The 22,924-nt window shown below is 39.7% G+C and overlaps 1 protein-coding gene and 2 non-coding genes across 3 annotated transcripts; 2 read left to right on the forward strand and 1 right to left on the reverse strand.

Annotated features, from left to right (window-relative positions):
* Positions 1-1,475: 1,475 nt before the first annotated feature.
* LOC127788102 (uncharacterized) lies at positions 1,476-9,405 on the reverse strand. Its single transcript, XM_052316213.1, has 3 exons — positions 9,217-9,405; positions 2,545-2,719; positions 1,476-2,446 (listed from the first exon to the last, which is right to left on the reverse strand). Exons 1-3 carry the CDS (start codon positions 9,403-9,405, stop codon positions 1,476-1,478), a joined length of 1,335 nt encoding a protein of 444 aa, XP_052172173.1.
* On the forward strand, positions 2,946-3,052 carry LOC127789374 (small nucleolar RNA R71). The gene has a single exon (XR_008020551.1). It is a non-coding gene; the product is annotated as a small nucleolar RNA R71 (small nucleolar RNA).
* Positions 9,406-9,535: 130 nt separating the features above from the next.
* LOC127789365 (small nucleolar RNA R71) lies at positions 9,536-9,642 on the forward strand. Its single transcript, XR_008020542.1, has one exon. It is a non-coding gene; the product is annotated as a small nucleolar RNA R71 (small nucleolar RNA).
* Positions 9,643-22,924: the final 13,282 nt, after the last annotated feature.

The following is a 22,924-nucleotide window of genomic DNA, read 5'->3' on the forward strand; positions in this document are numbered from 1 at the left end:
AGAGTTATGGCCAAGATACGAAAGAGTATCAAATCTGTCCAGAATTCCGTATTAAATTCCAGCAAGTTAAAATTCTTTTATTTTCAATAAAAAACAGTTTATCTCTTCCCTTTATTGAAAATAATATTAGTATAAATTAAAATAAATTATGTTTCAGCATAATTTATAAAATCATGTATTTTTAAAATACATCAAGTATCAGTTTGGCAACAGTTATTTCATGACTAGTATTTAAAATGTCATGATCAGCATTTATTTGTGAGTTATGTGCATACATCCTTGTATGAACATTCAACATGAGTTTATATGGAGCACTACATATTGTGTGCCAGCATCTTGATGTGCATAGCATTGCATGTTGCGCGCCAGGCGGCCTTGTCCGCGGGGATCCCACTAGTTTGCTCGCCTGTGATCGACCAGGGAGCTAGGGGTATATTTTACCCACAGTATATGCTTACAGTTTTTTTTGTTTGCAGGTTCAGATTAGTCAGGTATGTGTTATCAGTTTATGTGGGCCTTGGGCCAAAGTTGCATACCTGCATTTTACTTTAGATTATGTGCATTACATGTTTATGAATGCAACCAGTTATATCAGATTTATTTATCAGTATCAATTAAATCAAGCATTTAATTCCAGTATCAGTTCAGCAAGTATTACAGTTATTTCAGTATCGATATTCTTCGATTCAGCTTCAGTATTTCTTTCTAGCTTTATACTTGCTGAGCTTTGTAGCTCACCTTGTACTCTTCACCATTCCAGGTATTACCGGGGGAGTACCAGAGGTGGGGCCTAGCAGCAGTGGATTATAGTGTGTGTGTACATGGAGCTACTCAAGACCAAAGATGTCTGGGAGAGTCAGATAGTAGTCAGATTTATTTTCTATTTTAGTGAGGGCTTTTCTCTCTTATTAGAGATTTATTTCTCGGAGTTTTATTTTCAGTAGTATTATACCAGAGATTTATTTTCCACAGTTGAGATATTCTTATGGTATCAGAGTTTCAGTTCATATAGTATGAGCCAGGTTTATTTTATAGTACAATATTGTTCCAGTAGCACCTCTTCTCGGGCAGCTCCAAGAGAGGGGGTGTTACAGCAGCTATTTCAACTCAAGTTTTGGTGCTTGCTGAATTGAAAGGAGTGGCCGAGAAGGACTGATACCCAATTCCATGTACTATCTCCCTCTTCTCATGGGTTTCGAAGCTTGCAGATACTGCACACACTCTTCAATGGTAGCTGAAATTGAATTTTTATCCTTTAAGTGCATGATGCATGCCTCCCAAGGATTGAGTGGATGCTCAAATTTGAAAAATTCCTCTACTTCTTTGTCCACAATATCTATCCGGAAGCACTAATCTAATGAGCTGGGTAATTTGAGTGCCTTAAACACATTGAAAGTGATTTACTCCTCATTCAGCCGTAACATTAATTGTCCCTTCTACACATCAATGAGGGCTCATCCCGTAGCTAAGAAAGGTCACCCCAATATGAGCGAAACATCCCTATCTTCTCCCATATCCAAAATGATGAAATCGGCAGGGAATATAAATTTATCCACTTTCACCAAGAGGTCTTCAACAATTCCGCGTGGATGTTTCACCGATCTGTCCTCCAATTGCAATGACATCCTTGTAGCCTTTGCTTCTCGTAGCCCGAGTTCCCTGAAAATATAATAAGGCATTAAATTAATACTAGCACCCAAATCACATAAAGCTTGTTCAAAATATAAACTACCAATGGTACAAGGGATAGTGAAACTCCTTGGATCCTTCAATTTTTGTGGTAGCTTATTTTGCAATATAGCATTACTCTCATTCGTTAACATGACAGTCTCGTGCTCATCCAACCTCCTCTCATTCGAAAGGATCTCCTTTATGAACTTTGCATAGCTAGGCATTTGGGCTAAGGCATCCTCAAACGGTATATTAATATGAAGTTTCTTGAATACCTCCAAAAACTTTTCAAATTGCTTATCCATCTTGTGCTTGCGCAACCTCTGAGGGAATGGAATTGGAGGGACATATGGCTTCACCGGTGGTGGCATCACCTTCTCTTGGATCTCTTGTTTAGCTGAAGCTTCTTGTTCCTCTTGATTTTTTGGAGCTTCGAACTCATCTGATTCGGTTGGTATCTCTTGAACGTTTTTAGTATCTTTCGCAACTCCAGGTCTCCTAACATGAATTTCTGGGAGCTGTACCCCACTCCTTGTTGTGATCACATTTACTTGCTCATTCGGGTTCACCTCGGTGTTGCTAGGACACATACTCGGTTGCCTCTTTGTTAGGATTTTTTCTAACTGCCCAATCTGATTTTCAATATTGTTAATAGCTGCGTCGGTCCGATCACTTCGTTCTTGAAGCTTTGAAACTGCTTCTTCCCATCCTCCCACGTACCCAGTTACCTTTTCCCACGTACCTGGTTCCCTTATTTTGGTGGATTTTGGATGCTCTGAGTATTACCATAAGAGAAATGAGGATGATTCCTCCAACCCATATTGTATGTCTGTGAGAATGGGTTATTCTGCTACCTTTGGAAATTTTGCTGACGTTGGAAATTTTGAGCATAGGCAGCTTGCTCCATAAATGGTGGATTTATGAGCAATGTGCATTCAGATGATGGATGAGTTACTCCACAAGTTTCACATATGGGGAGTGATCCTTGCACCATATTAACATTCGAAGAATACTTTAAGGCTTCCATTTGCTTTGATGGTGCATCAATCTTTAGCCAACATCAACGTGTTAACATCCACTTCATGCACTCCAGCTACTCTTTTATGTGAGTTTCTATCTGGCCACATCACTAACTGTTCACTCATTGTCTCGAAAAGGTCATGAAGCTCCCCGGCTGATTATTTCGAATAGATCCTCCTACTGTACAATCAACTGCAGAGCAACTATAAGGAGTGAGTCCAGCATAGAAAAATTGATTTTGAGTTGGTAGTGGAAAACCATGACTATGACACTTTCTCAATAGCTCCTTGAACCTCTCCCATGTTTCATGAAAATTTTCAGACTCAGCTTGCTGAAAAGTTGAAATCTCATGCTTAAGCTTGTTAATTGTCCTGCCTATTCTATCACGCAAGTGGACAGATCGTGACAAGTAATACAGTGATGAATAGAGTGTCATACCCACGAGGACTAACTTTTGACGGTTACTCTAACTGATCTAACCTTAACCTAACACACACATTAACAATGACTTCAATTGCAATGAAAACTAATTTACGAATAAAATATGCAACTAAAATAATTTATTTGATTCAAAAACTCTCAAAGTTAAGGCACTAGGGTCTATGAATCCACCGTCGGCCTTCTGTGATTCAATTATTCATTACTCGGGTCTTGCTATTCTTTATCTTAGGTTGAAAATCGATGATCCAATTACAACCAAAAGCCTCTCTCGATGGTCATTCAGTTCTATGTATATATATGAGATTAACTATCTCTAGTCAATTTTCGAACATATAAACATGCATTCAATCATGGAGATTATCACAAAATGATTTCATAGGGCATAACAGTATCTCTACCTATTATAGGACCCTACGTTGTTTGTGTTAGAGTTATGCCCCACAAGCCAATTATATTTACATATAATTGATCATATTTTTTTTCATTGTGACTCTTTATCTTCAATCAATTATTATTATAAGGGATTATGTTTTATTTGTCATTGATGGCTGTCTTTATTATTTCCATTCTTGACAAAGTCCATAGATCAAATAGGCTCATGGAATATGGTCGTGCATAGAGATGACGATCATGAAACATATTCCTTATAAGCCTTGATCTTAAATGTTCCTAGTCATAAAGTTATTAGGATTGGACACTAATAACTCGGATAGACTAGCATATATGATGCATGCTCAATTAGGAGAATGTCTTGTTTCATAGACATTGGTGTGTGGACACTAATGCATATATGTGGGTGCTTATTACAAGAATAAGTACAGTGAACTAACCCACTACAGAATTCCTAATGGTAATTGTTTATTGTCGAATTGGAATTTCAGTGTTGCAATAGTGCATATTGGTCCTTAGACTTGAGACATCATGGTAGTCTTATATTTGACTGGTTATGCTTTGGTTCTTTTTGGATTCCAATGGAGTCATTAACAAATTATCACTGGGCGTAACCTTATCACATATGAAGGCTTGTGGATGTCAAAATAGAATTCATCACTTATCGATAAGATGAGAAGATGTCCTGTGTATTCCGATGATTTCATGAGTGAGGAAATCCTTGGCCAAGGTGAGGTGGAAATCAAAAGGTGTTTTGATTTCACCTATCAAGTCATAAATCTAGAATGGATATATAGTTATTGAATGATTAGGGTTTCGTCATAAAACCATACCCTAAATTCAATCGGGACATAGATTGATGAAAGGATTTTACTGCACGGTATTTGCAATTGAAAAGGTCCGTGTTTTTTCATCGTTGGCTAGGTATTCATGGCATGTTGCTAGACGTTAACCATGATATGTAGGGTTTTAGAATTAATTTGATTAATTCTAAAACTATTAATTAAAGAGTTTAATTAAGAAGCCCATAAGATGTGCTAATTAAGAAGCCCATAAGTTTAATTAAAGAGTTTAATTTAATCTAATGAGTTGGGCCTTCATATAGCCCAATAGAGTTGGCCTACATCTATCCCAATGGTGGACCTAAGGAGTTACACACTTAGGTCGAGCCCGTTCCATAATTTAAAAGAGAGATTCGGCCCAATATGATTATGGGCCAAACCTAAATTGTTCAGGGTTTTTCAAAGGCATAATTAGGGTTTTTACTCTATAAAAAGGCCACTTAAGAAGCTGAAAAAAAGAAGAGGAAAAATTCGGATCTCTCTTGGAGGCGCCTAGGGTTTGCTAGTACTACTCGAGGCGTCGTGGAAAAGGGTCGATCGTGTGGACCGACTTGGAGGAGTTTGCGCTTGCAACTCTACAGATCAAAGAAGGCAGAATTGAAGCTACACGGTTGGCCGGTTCCAAACAGTTTGCTACCATGTCTAATCCATATTGAATCTCTCGAAAGCAATACAAATTACAAATATGTTCCAATGGTGATCAAGCATCAAAACAACATTATGAACATAACAAACAATCAACCCGAATGGATAAGAAAATAGCAAACCGAATAACTTTAAATCAAACTATTAGAAGTCTAGGTTTCATCATTCACCCTAGCTATAAACACTTAGCAATGCATTCTTGCAATCAAAAGAAAAAGAAAAGAGTTGAAATCCATAGCAAAGAATTGAGAAAGAAAAGAAAAATACAACCCAATAGTAAAGTCTTTAATCTTCCTTCGGCTTCTCTTCCATCCAAAAACTCCCAAATCCCTCAAGAATAAGTCTTTATATAGTGCTTTTTAGGTTATCAAAGTCCTAAACCTTGAAGGAGTCTATCCCTATTTGATTTGGATTGAAACGGGCTTAAAACGGCCTTTTCACGAAGCTTTGAACCCTACCGTTGTATGCTTGTTGCTGCAAACCCGTGAGCTCTAGATAGCAATTCCTAAAGCGGTTTTACAGCGGTATGCATTCTATTATAAGACTGTGAGCTCTAAATAGCAATTCCTAAAGTTGTCTTACAGCGATATGCATTCCGTTGTAAAATCGTGAGCTTCAGAAACTAACTCTTATAGCGGTCCTACAACAGAATGGATACCGCTGTAAGCCGCTAGCCTTTTTCTTTTGCTTCTTGCTTTATCATCTTCCACTTTTTGCTCTCAATACTCTTTTGCTTTCTTTTGAATCAATACCCGACCATGCCTTCACGCTTTATTTCAACTCCCATTATGCACCAAAATCACTCTTTTTGCTCCATGTCCACTTTACATGTAATGTGTACCTATATTAACAATATTAAGCTCAAAATGAGTAGCAATCATGTTCATTGAATAATTAAATGCTAAGCTTGAACCACTAAATAAGAGTGCAAAATGTGCTGATCAAATACCCCCAAACTTAGACTCTTGGTCGTTCCGAACAAGATTATCACTCACACACACATTGGATAGCCTTCCCATTAGTCTCAGATTTTGGTATCTTTTAAAATTCACAATGAGTTATCAAGTAATGCTCCACCACAGTTTTGGACTCATTCCATGCTTGACGTGTGTGTGCATAGTCGGATTCTTTATCATGCATCGGGTTTTTATTCAATCCCTAGGTATCCTATGGTTACTCTTAGGCTTTTTTTTTTTTTTTTTTGAGTCTAGTTGGGTCTAACTAGAGGTGATGCTACCTCGGTCTATGAAGGTTCTCCTTAATTTTGAGTGCTTTGACATTCCAACCCCTACCAAGCAGTCAAACCCACTAGTCTTCTTCATCCCCCACAATATAAGTGTCAGCATAATCATCCTTTACTCGTTTTTTTTTTAACAAAGCCTCTCCCCATCAAGCTTTCTAGAAGAACCTTGTAGCGAGCTTTCAACCGATGACTCCCAAGTCAGATGACCTTAGGGCACCAGGTGTTGAGACACCCCTACAGACTTAATCACTCGATTCAACTAGGCTACAAAGAGAGGTTCATAATATATACAGGATGATTGATATAGTGTGCATAACATAACAATAATTGGATAAGATTTCTAGCCTTTGGTCATTGCTTAGCTCCCGTTAGTTTGTCTACACATTCCACACAAATTTTAAACATGCACGGAATCAACACATTCCTTAGTAAACACTACCACAGCTTGACCTTCCCCAAACTTTTTTTTTTTTTTTTTTTGAGTTACAATACTAAGTCGAATGGAGGAGTCCACTAGCCATCTAGGTACGTGTATTCAACCTATGAAATGTGTAACCTGACACACGTGCTCAAAAGAAGTCATCACATGAACATATGAGTAATTCAAACAATGTGAGGGGCATCACTATCAACTACTCTGTGAGTCATAAAAATACTATGTAGTTTTCATCATTGCTAGTAGAGCTATCCAATTTTTTATTTTTTTTTGCTACAACCAAGTAGGCTAACACATCATGCATTATTGGATCAATCAAACCCTCCCCCTAAACTTAAAATGAGCCATTGTCCCAAGGGATCAAAGAGAAAGGAAAAAGGAAAGAGTGTACTCAATGTGCAATGAAGGTGTGATGGCAAACAGATCAACATGTGCCCATTTTGAGGTATTGGAACTTTCGGCAATGGCTTTACCCTTGTAAGAAGCTAGAGTAGGATGGCTCTTTGGCATCATTATCACTTTCAAAAATGTACCTACAATGCACAAGTTTGAACATGAGAGTGTAACAATGATTAGGAATGACATGAAGTAGACAGAGTCACATGGATACCCAAATTCCCCCAAACTTTAACCTCATAATCCCAAACTTAAGGTGCAATGTGCAGGTGAGCATTAGTTGGGGGTATTTTACCAAACACCTAGTAAGCATACTGTTATGATGACCTCAACATTGTTTTTGTGCAAAAATCCTAAAGAATGACACTCTAACCTAACTCAAAATTAAATAAACCAGAGGTAAGAAAATAAAAAAAAAATGCAGAATGACAATTAAATGAAAGGGTGAGAAAATTAGGTTACCTCCCAATAAGCGTTTGTTTAAAGTCGTTAGCTTGACTTTGTCTCCATCTTCACAGAGGCTTGAATCCTTTTTCCATCAATATTTTGTGGGTGCCAATTAATGGAATTAATCCTTGAATGTTAGCAACTTTCAATCCAATCCCCTTCTTTTGCTCCCTCAACACCCTTACCAACTTCTCCTTTTCATGACTCGATGGCTTGACTTTTGAAGAAGAAGAGACATCCAAAGAACACAATTTGACTCTTTTAGATGAACAACCTTTTTGCTTCTCTCCCAAAGACCCCACGACCATGACCTTGTTCTTAGCATTCAAAATTTGTTCCTGCTCATCAAAAGAGTTAGCAATGCAATTTTTTGTAGGGTCATTGGATCTCTCTACCAAATCAACAATGTCATCTCTCATTAACACTTCTTTTTCATTTCCATTAGAATGTTTCATAGCCTTAAATACATTAAACGTAACCGTCTCATCATAAATTCTAAGGCTAAGTGTTCCTTGTTGGACATCAATCAAAGCTCTCCCTGTGGTAAGAAAAGGTCTCCCTAAAATTAAGGGCATATTATAATCTTCTTCGATGTCCAAAACAAAGAAGTCAACAGGAAAAATAAATTTATCCACTTTTACCAAAATGTCCTCTATTACACCCCCCATATATTTGATACTTCTATCAGCTAATTGAAGAGAAACAGTGGTGGGTGTTGGTTCTTTTAATCCAAGCTTCCTAAAAATAGAAAATGGCATCAAGTTTATGCTTGCACCAAGGTCACATAAAACTTTATCAAAATTAATTTCACCAATAGTGCAAGGAATAGAAAAACTCCTTGGATCCTTGAGTTTTGGTGGAAGCTTCTTCTACAAGATGGCTGAACACTCCTCTATTAGGTTATGTTTCATGCTCTTTTAGTTTCCTCTTATTTGATAAGATTTCCTTCATGAATTTCACATAGTTGGGCATTTGGGTATGGGCATTCGCAAACGGTATATTAATATGAAGTTTCTTGAATACCTCCAAAAACTTCTCAAATTGCTTATCCATCTTGTGCTTGCACAACCTCTAAGGGAATGGAATTGGAGGAACATATGGCCTTACTGGTGGTGGCATTACCTTCTCTTGGAGCCCTTGTTTAACTGAAACTTCTTGTTCTTCTTGTTTATTTGGAGCTTTAGACTCATTTGATTCAACTGGTGTCTCTTGAACTTTTGTAGTCTCTTTCGTAACTCCAAGCCTCCTAACATGAACTTTTGGAGCTGTACCCTGCTCCTTGTTGTGATTACATTTACTTGCTCTTTTGGATTCACCTCGGTGTTGCTAGGCTAAGTGCCCGGTTGTCTCTCTATTACAATTTTTGCTAGCTGCCCGATTTGATTTTCAATATTCTTAATAGTTGCGTCAGTCCAGTCACTTCGTTCTTGAAGTTTTGAAACCGCTTCTTCCCATCCTCCTTTTTCCCCTTGTGGTCGCCCTTGTCTTTGTGGATTTTGGATGTTTTGAGTATTACCATAAGAGAAATTAGGATGATTACTCCAACCCATATTGTATGTTTGTGCGAATGGGTTATTTTGCTGCCTTGGGAAATTTTGCTGACGTTGGAAATTTTCAGCCTAGGCAGCTTGCTCCGTGAATGGTGGATTTATGAGCAATGGGCATTCAAGCAATGGATGAGTTACTCCAGAAGTTTCACATATAGGGAGTGACCCTTGCACCATATTAACATTAGAAGAGTACTTTAAGGCTTCCATCTGCTTTGATAGTGCATCAATCTTGGCCAACATCAACGTGTTAACATCCACTTCATGCACTCCAACTAGTCTTTTTTGTGAGCTTCTATCTGGCCACATCACTAACTGCTCACTCATTGTCTCAAAAAGGTCGTGAAGCTCCCCGGCTGATTTATTTCGGATTGATCCTCCGGCTATAGAATCAACTACAGAGCGGCTGTGAGGAGTGAGTCCACCATAGAAAAAGTGATTTTGAGCTGGTAGTGGAAAGTCATGACTCGGACACTTTCTTAATAACTCCTTGAACCTCTCCCATGCTTCATGAAAGTTTTCAGACTCAACTTACTGAAAAGTTGAAATCTCATGTTTAAACTTGTTAATCTTGGCCGGTGGGAAGTATTTAAGTGTGAACTTCTGTACCAAATCTGTCCATGTAGTAATACTGGTTGGTGGTAATGAGTCTAACCACTCTCGAGCCCTATCCTTCAGAGTATGAGGGAAAAGACACATCTTGAGTGCCTCTTCAATAATTCCTTGATACTTGAAATTCCCACTGATGTACCTGGGAAGGCGAAATGGATATATGATCAAGTGTGGGCCCCAATATCAAAGAGATAAAGCAAAGTCAGAGAGCCAAGGAAGACTCACTCGACCGGGCCGGGTGGGAGCCCACTCGGCTTAGCCGAGTGGCTAAGCCCCCCCACTCGGCATTGCCGAGTGGTTTCACCCCACTCGGCCCAACCGAGTGGGGGGTCACTCGGTCATGATGAGTGGCCCCTCCCCCAACTCGCCCCAACCGAGTGGGGGAGTGACCATCAGGATTGACGATCCAACCAAATGGGCCCCGAAATTCTCGGAATGGGCAATGAAAATCTCTTCGAAAATACCGCGAGGCCTCTCTCTCTCCTTCACTATAAATATGAGACCCCACCTTCATTTCAAGGTACGCAATTTTGAGTTATTGAAGTACGATTTTCTCATTTTCTCTCGAGATCTGACTTAAGCATCAGAGGGTTTGCGCGGGGACCCCCACCCGCATCCTAACGGTGCTCTCGTTTTGTAGGCCACTCGGTCAGGGCCACTCGTCACCAAGGCCACTCGGTCACCAAGGCCACTCGTCACCAAGGTCACTCGTCATCAAGGCCACTCGGTCACTAAGGCCACTCGTCATCAAGGCCACTCTTCACCAAGGCCACTCGGTCACCAAGGCCACTCGGTCATTTTAGGCCACTCGATCATTTTAGGCTACTCGATCATTTTAGGCCACCAGATCATTTTGGGCCACCAGATCATCAGCCCACCAGATCGTCAGCTCTATCAGATTATTAGATTTGGACCTTTACCAGATCTAATTGCTTGTCAAGATTCTCATCAGCAAAGACACGACTCCCAAGACTCTTGTGTCTATCCGCAATTAAAAATAGATTGTTGTATTTTGGCAACAACAATTGGCACCGTCTGTGGGAAACGCAAGACAAAAAGTCAACTTAAGAATGGCAAACACACATGGACACCGACGAACTCTCTCTCAAGGCATTGAAACACGCTCGCCACCACGGAACTCTCAACAACAAGGAGCTCCTCCTCCTCCTCATAATGCTCAAACACAAGGGGGTGATCGCTCCGCTTCTCCAAACCAGCAGATGGGGAACCAACCAATCCCACCTCCACCTAACGTCGGCTCAGGATCACTCCCTACTGATCAAGCTGGGACCTCATGACAACCACCACGTACGGTCCCGTGGGAAGAGTACGAAGAATTGAGACAACAACACGTTGAAGGCATGCAAACGCTACGAGACATGGCTGGTGTACTCCAAAGTATAATGCCTGGAGGGACGTTGCCGGATACTCTAAAAAAGTTTATGCCACCTCTTGAACCGCAGCCCAAGGCGGGAGCTGATTCCTATCAAGAGGCTACTCCAGATTCACATTCCCGATCTACACCTCCACGGGAGGATAGGCCCAGATCGCCACCACCAAGAAGGAACCCTCATTCCATGCCTCAGAAAAATGAAAACCCAAGAGTGGAAAATAGGACCAGAAGCCCTCAATGATGGAGGTATCATGAAATAGTGGCTAGTACACCAATAAGACATGACAACCAGACAACAGCTAGTATGCGTGATGACATGAAAGAGTAGCAGAAGAGGTGCTTGAGAAGAAAAAATTAATCCCTGCAACAGAAGAACACTAGCATAGAAAATGTCCTTTTACTGCAGATATATTGGAGAGACCTCTGCCTCAAAAATTCAAAATGCCGCAAATCACCCTCTATTCAGGAAAAGACGACCCATATGATCATGTTCAGAATTACGAGTCACTGATGATATTGCACGGATGGGACGATGACGTAATGTGCCGAGCATTTTCCTTAACACTATCAGGACATGCTCAAACATGGTTTAACAGCCTTCCAGAAGCCTCTATTTCATCATTTGGGCAGCTTAGAACAGAATTTATCAAGGCTTTTGTGATTAACAGTCGAAGAAAAAAGATGCCACATATTTGCTCAGCATACGACAAGGGAATAAGGAATCCTTGCGTCAATTTGTGGATAGATTTCACAATGCTACTCTTGAAGTCCCCGACTTGCCGACTCAAGTGGCAGTATCTGCTATGCTCCAAGGGAGATGTCTCGCCTCTCTTCAAGAATCACTTTCTTTAGACCCTCCAACGTCCCTGGCCGATCTATTTGTCAAAGCAAACCGATATATCCTTCACACTGAAATTATGAGGAATGTGGTGGGGAAAGAAGACAAAGAAAGGAAAAGAAAGGAACGTGAAGGGGAAGAAGAGTCTATTCAACGACAGGAAAGGATTAGAAGACTGGATGTACCTAAACCTCATTTTAATCATTATACTCGACTTTTACAACCCCGATCAACTATATTAGCTACAATAGAGGGAGAAGGACTCTTTAAACTACCCCGCAGAGTTGACCGACCCATGGGAAAAAATCAGGAAGAGTATTGCAGATACCAACGAACCAGGGGACATTCCACTTATCACTGCAAAGAATTGAAGAATCAGATTGAGATGCTCATTCGTGAGGGGCACTTGCAAAGATATGTGAGAAACGAGGAAGAAGAAAACAGGGAACCCCGGCAAAGGGGAGATAGACGTGATGGGCATGAAAGGCCAAACCCGAGGTCATTCAGTTATATGTATATATATGAGATTAACTATCTCTAGTCAACCTTCGAACACATAAACATGCATTCAATCACAGAAATCATCACAAAATGATTTCATAGAGCATAATGGTATCTCTACCTATTATAGGACCCTATGTTGTTTCCTACCATGTTTAATCCATATTGAATCTCTCTAAAGCATTACAAATCACAAATATGTTCCAATGGTGATCAAGCATCAAAACAACATTATGAATATAACAAACAATCAACCCGAATGGATAAGAAATAGCAAACCGAATAACTTTAAATCAAACCATTAGAAGTCGAGGTTTCATCATTCACCCTAGCTACAAACACTTAGCAATGCATTCTCGTAATCAAAAGAAAAAGAAAAGAGTTGGAATCCATAGCAAAGAATTGAGAAAGAAAAGAAAAATGCAACCCAATAGTAAAGTCTTCAATCTTCTGTCGGCTTCTCTTCCATCCAAAAACTCCCAAATCCCTCAAGAATAAGTCTTTATATAGTGCTTTTTAGGTTATCAAAGTCCTACACCTTGAAGGAGTTTATCCCTATTTGATTTGGATTGAAACGGGCTTAAAACGGCCTTTTCACGAAGCTTTGAACCCTACCACTGTCCTACCACGGTATGCTTGTTGTTGCAGACCCATGAGCTCCAGATAGCAATTCCTAAAGCGATCTTACAGCAGTATGCATTCCGCTATAAGACTGTGAGCTCTGTTGGAAATGTATGCCCTAAAGACACGTTTTGTTTAATTTATGGTAATGATGTTTCTTTTATTCAGTTTATGGCACATATATTGTTTGCATTTAATTGTTGGAAAGGTGTCCATGCTATTGAGTAAGTGATTCATGTGATGGGTCGTTCTTCACAGTTAGGCATGAATCATGGGTACTTAATAAGCAAGAAAATATTACTCTTGATCTTTTGATAGAACTGGGTATTCTATCATGATAAGATCATTGTGCAATAGATCCTAATGGAGGATGGCTTGCCTTAGCCAGTAAACAGTCCGTTTACTCTAATTGTACAAGTGCATTTGGAATGCGTAGAGTGGACCTGTGATAGAAGCTAATGACAAAGTACTAATTATCATGGAGCTAGTCTATCACTGCTACTACGTGGACGAGTACTCTAATACTTGAGTATTAGTTGGTGGTCTAGTGAACCTAGAGCTATATTCTTAGATTCATTGTAGGTGAGGTCTGTCAAAGATCAATATCCTTTTGAGTTGGGAGTATGGTTTCTAATTAGCTAAGACAGACTAATACAAGATAGTTTCTGTGATTCACCCCCTTGTGATTGTCCAAGAATAATCGAATAATCCAGGGCCCTGGGAATGTGACTTAAGAGTGTGTGCTTCTGGGTAGCTCCCAGTGATAAGCAAGTACATTCGAGTAGTCACGGATTATTGGACTAGTGATCTAAGGATGGTAGAAGTCATTTAGAAAGGTGTTAGTACATTATTCCTTTCTAAATGATGGGTGTTACGCAGAGGGGTATTTTCGTCATTACACTAGTAGGTCAAAGACATGGCATATGCAAAATTATTCGTGGGGTCAGTGTTACCATATGGTGATAGTTGGAACACTTAGAATGACAAAATATAGCTACTAGGTAGCAGGGATATTTTGGTCATTTTAGTAGCCGTGAATAATTTGTCTTTTGGTCCCCGGGGTAGCTCGATGTAACTCATGTATTTTTTAATACATTTGGCTTGTTGGATGAATTACATTGAGAGAGAATTATTTTATTCAGAATGGTTTATTGGGCTAGAATAAAATAATAGTTCATTAGGGTTTTTAATTAATTAATTGGGCTAACCCAATTAGAAAATTAATTAAAAGATCTTGGCCCATTAGGGTTTGGCCCACTAGGGTTTTAACCCTAGGGTTCTCCCTATATATATCTCTCTTTAGTTGTTTTTTCATCTAAGTCGTTTTTCATTCTTCTTCACCGAAGAGAGGCCACGAGTTCGAGTCATACTCCGGAAGATCGAAAGGGTGCATTTGAGTTCTGATGCGACGGAGCCGAAGGCTAGCAGGACAGTCGTCGTCTCCACAACGCGAAGAAGCTCCCATCGCTCCATTCCGTCCGGTAATCCGCCGCAAAAGTAAGTCTCCTAGATTCTTAACAATACGAGGAACGTTTTTTGATTTTAAAACGCTTCCGTTGCATGCTTTGTTTCCTCGTTCATGATCCTTCAAGCTCTAGATAGCAATTCCTAAAGCGGTATTACAGCAGTATGCATTCCGCTGTAAAACTGTGAGCTCCAGAAACTACCTCTTATAGTGGCCTATAGTGGAATGCATACTGCTATAAGCCGCTAGCCTTTTTCTTTTGCTTCTTACTTTATCATCTTTCACTTTTTTCTCTCAATACTCTTTTGCTTTCTTTTGAATCAATCCCCAATCGTGCCTTCACACTTTATTTCAACTCCCATTATACACCAAAATCACTATTTTTGCTCTATGTCCACTTTACATGTAATGTGTACCTATATTAACAATATTAAGCCCAAAATGAGTAGCAATCATGTTCATTGAATAATTAAATGCTAAGCTTAAACCACTAAATAAGAGTGCAAAATATGCTGATCATTAATCTTGGCCGATGGGAAGTATTTAAGTGTGAACTTCTGTACCAAATCTGTCCATGTAGTAATACTACCCGGTGGTAATGAATCTAACCACTCTTGAGCCCTATCCTTCAGAGTGTGAGGGAAAAAGCGCATCTTGAGTGCCTCTTCATTAATTCCTTGATACTTGAAATTCCCACAATACACTAGAAATCGAGACAAGTGATAGTGTGGATTTTCCTCGCTCATTCCATAAAATGGTATGTTGTTGGCGAAGAGATTGATCACGTTCGACCTCAATTGAAAGTTCTCATGCCCGTAGGAATGCCAGATTATGCTTGACCGGTTCTCAATCACTTGGTCATCATGAAGTCCCCCATCAGAATGTTTCTTTCGTTAACTTCAACGGGCTGTGCCATTTAAACAAGTTTATTTGCGTTGTCACCCATGTTATTCAATGGCTCTTCCCTCCTTGCTCTCTATTCATGACGCATTTGATGGAATGTTCTTTCTATCTCAGGATCGAAATCACAAACATCTGAACGTTCTGAATGGCTCATGCACTATCTCAATCCCTACACACACACAAATTGAAATAGCTCAACCCAAAAAATAATGAAAACAAAATTTAATAGTTAAAGCTAATATCAATCAAAGCAATAATCAAAAGAGCTAGTCCCCGGCAATGGTACCAAAAACTTGTTCACCTATTCTATCCTGCAAATGGATGAATTATGACAAGTAATATAGTGATGAATAGAGTGTCGTACCCACAAGGACTAACTTTTGACGTTTTCTCTAACTGATTTAGCTTTAACCTAACACACACATTGATATAGCTATTAACAATGACTTCAATTGCAATGAAAACTAATTTACTAATAAAAGATGCAACTAAAACAATTTCTTTGATTTAAAAACTCACAAGGATAAGGCACTAGCATTTGTGAATTCACTGTCAGCCTTCTATGATTCAATTGTTCATTACTCGGATCTTGTTATTCCTTATATCTTAGGTTGAAAATCGATGATCCAATTACAACCAAAAGCCTCTCTCGATAGTCATTCAGTTCTATGTATATATATGAGATTAACTATCTCTAGTCAACCTTCGAACATATAAACATGCATTTAATCACGGTGATCATCACAAAATGATTTCTCAGGGCATAACGGTATCTCTACCTATTATATGACCCTACATTGTTTGTTACCATGTGTGACGTCCCATTCCCACGTGTGACGTCCCGTTCCCACTTACGGGTGCCACTCGTGAACAAGCAACCGAACTACTCACATGCCCGACCATTCGTGAAAGGCATACTATATTTCAACACGAAACGCCCTAGATGGGAACTAGGCTTCGTCCTTCCCTTCCCTCGATCCCAGGATCCACTAGCAGATTTGGGCTTTAACCATACCACACTTGGCTAATTAATTTCCATTAAGTTTTCCCAATAGCTATTTTATTTATTTTAATTTTTCTTCTTTCCAAGAATTCCACTGGGCTCCATAAAATTCACCATTTCAATCAACCCATTGATTTTTACCACTTTTGGAGGAAAAACTCATATAATTTAAATTTCCAAAAATTTTAGCATTTTCTCCAAAAATACCCAAAATCTCTTTGTTTTTGAAAATTCCTCCGAGGCCTATAATCAACCAAGAATTGCCCCAAGAATCCCCCAATTTTCCAAATTTTTCAAAAAAATTGGTCGGCGGGGCCTGTTGGAGCGTGCTAGTGAAGGATCATCACGAGGATACATAGCATGCAACAGAAGCGTTTTTAAATAAAAACTTTCCTCGTATTGATTAGAATCTAGGAAACTTACTTTTCCTTCGGATTACCGAACGGAATGAAGTGATAGGAGGAGGATGGACGGGAGCTTCTTCTCGTGGTGGAGATGATGGCTGTCCTGCAATCCTTCGGCTCCTTCGCATCAGAACTTGAACGTTCTCTTGATCTTCCAAAGGTATGACTCAAACTCGTGGCCTCTTTTTCGGTGAAGAAGAGTAAAAATAAAACCCTTAGATGAAAAACAACCAAGGAGAGAATATATATAGGGAGAACCCTAGGGTTAAAACCCTAGTGGGCCAAACCCTAGTGGGCCAAGTTCATTTAATTAATTTTCTAATTGGGCTAGCCCAATTAATTAATTAAAAAACTAATGAACTATTATTTTATTCTAGCCCAATTAATTATGGACCATTCTGAATAAAATAATTCTCTCTCAATGTAATTCACCCAACAAGCCAAATGTATTAAATAATACATGAGTTATATCGAGCTACCCCGGGGACCAAAAGACAAATTATTCACGGCTACTAAAATGACCAAAATATCCCTGCTACCTAGTAGCTATATTTTGTCATTCTAAGTGTTCCAACTATCACCATATGGTAACATCCCCATGAATAATTTTGCATATGCAATGTCTTTGACCTACTAGTGTAATGACGAAAATACCCCTCTGCGTAACACCCATCATTTAGAAAGGAATAATGTACTAACACCTCTCTAAATGATTTCTACCATCCTTAGATCACTAGTCCAATAATCCGTGATTACTCGAATGTACTTGCTTATCACTGGGAGCTACCCAGAAGCACACACTCTTAAGTCACGTTCCCAGGGTCCTGGATTATTTGATTATTCTTGGACAATCACAGAGGGGTGAATCACAGAAACTATCTTGTATTAGTCTGTCTTAGCTAATTAGAAACCATACTCCCAACTCAAAAGGTTATTGATCTTTGATAGACCTCACCTACAGTGAATCTAAGAATATAGCCCTAGGTTCACTAGACCACCAACTAATACTCAAGTATTAGAGTACTCGTCCACGTAGTAGCAGTGATAGACTAGCTCCATGATAATTAGTACTTTGTCATTAGCTTCTATCACAGGTCCACTCTACGCATTCCAAATGCGCTTGTACAATTAGAGTAAACGGACTGTTTACTAGCTAAGGCAAGCCATCCTCCATTAGGATCTATTGCACAATGATCTTATCATGATAGAATGCCCAGTTCTATAAAAAGATCAAGAGTAATATTTTCTTGCTTATTAAGTACCCATGATTCATGCCTAACTGTGAAGAACGACCCATCACATGAATCACTTACTTAATAACATGGACACTTTTCCAACAATTAAATGCAAATAATATATGTGCCATAAACTGACTAAAAGAAACATCATTACCATAAATTAAACAAAACGTGTCTTTAGGGCATACATTTCCAACAGTTAGGCCCCGCGGTGCGCTGGGCGCACGCGACTGCACTCCCTTGCGGCCTCGAGCGCGCCCCCGCACGCCTGCACCCCTGCTTGCTGCATGCCTACCACTCGCGACTCGCCTACATGACTCAAACATTTTTCTTGGCCTTTTCAGCCCAAATTTTCCAAATTTTACCCACATCATCCATACATCACAAATACCCACACTTTCTCACACCAAAGCTTACACAATTAAAAATACTCATTACACCACTCTTAGGCTCATTACAACATGAATCAAATAAACAAGATAAACTTCCAAAAGCCAAACCAAATATGAGATTTATACTATACTTTGGCTTCCACATGCCATAAGCCAATATCTCATTTTAAAAGTAAAATCATACATAGCATTTACAATACATGCTTATGCTTTAACAAGCCATAACCAATAGCAAAATACATCATAAGGCTCCCACAAGCCATACTATGTTCTTGGATCTTCACTCCCAAGCATCCACATGCCATTCCATATTTCCCTTGATTTTTCCCATGCCTTTACAACCTATATGTGAGGGTAAAAACCTCATGAGCTATTAAGCTCAATAAGGGTGCAATGAAAATAAGTATGAACATGAATATAAAATATGATGCCAATGCATACAATGCAATAAAGTTAGGGCTTTCACATCCTCACAAACATCTTGGTTTGAGGCTTCAACCTATCCTACCCCACACAACCTCATGGCCATAGGTCCTTGAACACAAACAACCTGCCAATGTACACATATTTGCTCATGAACCATACTTACAACCTTGCAAAGCCACCATCCCATGGGGTTATCCCTTACCTTAGCTTTCTTTGTATCTTCAAGAACCTCCTAGCTTCATTTCCCACTCTTGTCCTTAAGAGATCTTTGAAACAAAAAATAAAGAAACTAAACTACCACTTAAAAGAAATAAAAAGGATTCACACAACAAGGAAATGAAAACTTTCCCTTACCTTTCTCTTCTTCCCTTTTGTTTTCTTCCTTTCATCTTCCATTATTTACTCTTTACAAGATGCTAGACTTCTTCAATTCTCTCACTAAACTTTGCCAAAAGGATTAGGGTTTCCATAAACTAGCCCATTTATACTTGCACCCAATCCTTCAAGAATAAATCCTAGCCATTGGATTTATTTGGTGAGAATAAATCCTCACCCTCCAAACTAACACAATCCATGGCATTAGGTCTTGTTTAATATCCATCATTGGATTTTATCTCACTTTACAAGACAAGATCTTAGCCATCGAAAGGAAGCACAACCCATGTGCTTTGTTAGGTTTTAATCCTAGCCTTTGATTTATTTTGGAGATTAAATCTCCACCTTCCAATCATCTCTCTTTAAAATATCTCGACCCATTTGGCAATCCATGCCAACTTCTAAGACTTAATGGTGGCCCTTAGATCATTTTCCAAATCCAAGAATTAATCTCATCCCTTGAATTTTAATTTCTTTCTCATTTAAATTAATGAGACTATTTTTCACCATTAATGCATGACTAATTTTATTTCTTTTTGGATTTTTTTTAATCCAACACCATCATGCCTCTCATTAAATGCTTGAAAGACTCATATCATTTCTTTTGCATTTATTTAAATCTCTCTATTTATCTTGGACCACATAATGCCATGTGTCACTCTAAGACACCATACTTGAATATTCATCATTTCCCTATTTTCCATAACTAAATTCCTTTATGGAATTTCACTCCAAATTTCCCACTTATCACCTCATTTTTACAAAAAGGGGAAATTAATTTACTTCCATACTTAATTCCACCTAGGAATTATTCCCAATTTACCAAAATACCCTTTATTGGACTTCACTATCCAAATTACCAAAATACCCCTCTCATAGGGCACCATTATTCTCAAGATCCATCACTTTCTTAAGGGCATTTTTAGAATTTTTTCACTTCCTTTTTCATTCTCTTAGTCGATCCTCATGGCAACTTCTTATTACCGATCAACTAACCATGCTAACATTACATGGGAAGCAACTATTTGGCCTATCCAGCCAAATTTGACCATTTCATACATGGTCTACTACCTTGACCATCTGACCCTCACTTAACGCTGATTCACACCTAACTCATATACCCACACCTCATAGTGGGCAAAACCATGTTTCAGCCATTAACATGTACTACTCGAGTCCACCTCGAGCTTAGCGATGCATGTACCATTACATTTTTTATCTCGAGCTTAACCATGCTCGGGCCACAACCTTCTCCCAACTAGGAGTTCTTTGTATAAGCACATAGAGATATTTAGGCATTTCTTACTAGGCGATACTACTTGCTAGTAGGGGTCGCATATCCATAACTCTTCACTGAGCAACCCCCCTTCAATTCTTCACCCAATTTCATCTTTCACAAACATGTCCCATGCTAGGCGTTACCTTGGCTATTAAACCCTAACATGAGTCAGGGATCCTACCATTACTCTTAAAGGCGTGGAACCATTAACCAACCCTCATCATCACCCACGATGCGTGGCATAAGTGATCGACTCATTACCATCTGCACAACCACTTACTGCATCGCACCTGTAGGATGACTCGTGCCTTTGGTCCCATACCATAACAAGCTTACATGGTTACACCCCCACCCTTGTAGTGGTCTTCTAGACAAATTCACTCGCCTATCTTCAATTTCATTGGGACCTTTCAAATCCCACCATTTCTCGACAGAGCCACTTATTCTAGAGGCTCGAAACTTTTTGACCCTCTTAAATAAGGTTCTTTCTCAATTCGCAATAGATACCTAACTTAAACCATGCATAATGGTTCCCCTTGTCCTCCTCGATAAGGACAATACCATGACAACAAAGAATTTCCTTCCACGGTTATTGCATCTTAACTCTCACAGGGACCAGCCTTCATGGCCATTCATACTCGGCTTCCTTCTCAGCCTACAATAACACATGGCTTTGAGGTCCTACCATGCACAATGGTTACCTTTGAGCTCCCTGACAACATCATTTCCCCTGACAGTGACGATGACACCACCATGTCATCTCAAAAGACTCGCTTCTCCTTGAATCTCACTTGTCATCGCAACCAGCACGACCCCACTCTTGGGTCAACCTTTCCCATATCACTTTGCTATCCCTATAGCAGCTAGCTAATTCCTTGAGAGACTCTGGCTTCTTCCGAACTTTCTTATACCTTTTGCTTCAATCAACTCACATCACTTTGTGAGCAACCACATTGGCTTTAATGCCACCATCATCGGCTAGGACGACCTCTTACCATCACTTGGCGTCGCTGCAATCGGGACTCCAGAGCCACCTACGCCACTGACCGACTACTCTCACGACGCCCACGACCATGGCTAGCCACTGCTCGTCACTACTGCTATCATCGGTTGACGCCTTCGATTGCTACCAGCTACCCCCAGCCGGTCACCAATCGGCTCCACTAGCTGCTTTCCTTCACACCCATTATCCTCTAACCACGAGGCTAAATCTCATCAATTGCCCACACACCAAGGCATCCCCCTAGCTGTATCACTCACAGCTATCAGGTGATTTCACCACCTAAACACCATTCCTGGGAACCAATCTCGTCACATAAACTCTTCCTTCGAGCTCTCGTCACTCATTGGTAACATCTTAAATTCGCCCTCAGCTTTCATCTAACCAACTCAGTTAGCTCCAGCTGAATCGCTTAACTTACAACCAACGCAACCTTCTTCTAGGCACTGCACTTACAATTATCGACTATCACTTCGATTTAAACTCTACCCACTGGAAATCACCCCTGCCACTCTTGTGGAACTCACACTTCCGCTCAATGCCGTAGGAATCACTTTCCTACTCAGGCACTTGCCATCACGCTGGCTTTCCCCAAGTGATCCATCATGTTAGAGTTATAGTGCCTTAGGAAGTTCATCTAGAGTTGTTGCCCCATGCTCAACTTTTCTTGGGAAAACATCTCAAGTTCTACCCCGACCACATTTCAACATTACCATTTATAACCCTTGTTTATGAGTAACACTCCTTCAAGCTGCACAATTCTGTCCCGTCTAGCCATCTTCTATAGCCTTGGATCTCTTTCTCAAAATCCACCTAGTCTAGCTACTAGGACTCCCTAAACCTTTATATTAAAGGCATACATGACAATCAATAAGGCTTTACATCGCAGGATTAAAGATCCCCTTACTTGAAACCTTCGCATGCTTTAACATTCTCATCTCATGGTTGTCTCATCTCTCGTAAGTCTCGCCCTCCATAACACTTACTTAACATTCTGGAGCCATTAACTGACTCCACCAATTAATCCATCTTCCAGCATTACCGCAAGGTCACATTGGGTCCATCATCCCAATTTACTAGATCAATTTCCTTCAAATTTAACTACAACTACGTTAGCATCCTTTAGCAATGAGCATCACCACGCATCTTGTTATCACACCACAAGATATCACCCAATCGATTCACAAACCTTCTAACTGCCATTACAACTAAAGAAACTACCATCCTCCCACGTACCCAGTTGCCTCTTCTCACGTACCCGGTTCCCTTATTTTGATGGATTTTGGATGTTCTGAGTATTTCCAATGGATTGGTTTTTTCACAAAATACCTGATATTTATATTATCATTACATGTCTTTTAAACAACATGCACAAAAAAAGGTAGGGAAATTTTCA

Source organism: Diospyros lotus, chromosome 13 (genome assembly GCF_014633365.1).
Source record: "Diospyros lotus cultivar Yz01 chromosome 13, ASM1463336v1, whole genome shotgun sequence".
In the NCBI taxonomy this organism is placed as follows: Eukaryota; Viridiplantae; Streptophyta; class Magnoliopsida; order Ericales; family Ebenaceae; genus Diospyros; species Diospyros lotus.

What these genes read in the sequence shown, in the direction of transcription:
- LOC127788102 (XM_052316213.1), bottom strand. Translation starts at nt 9,405, where the DNA reads ATGAGTGAGCAGTTAGTGATGTGGCCAGATAGAAGCTCACAAAAAAGA. An exon ending in CTATATGTGAAACTTCTGGA is followed by an intron (nt 2,720 to 9,216) that starts GTAACTCATCCA and finishes TGTTGGCTAAAG; the next exon opens with ATTGATGCACCATCAAAGCA. An exon ending in CTATGCTCAAAATTTCCAAC is followed by an intron (nt 2,447 to 2,544) that starts GTCAGCAAAATT and finishes GGTAATACTCAG; the next exon opens with AGCATCCAAAATCCACCAAA.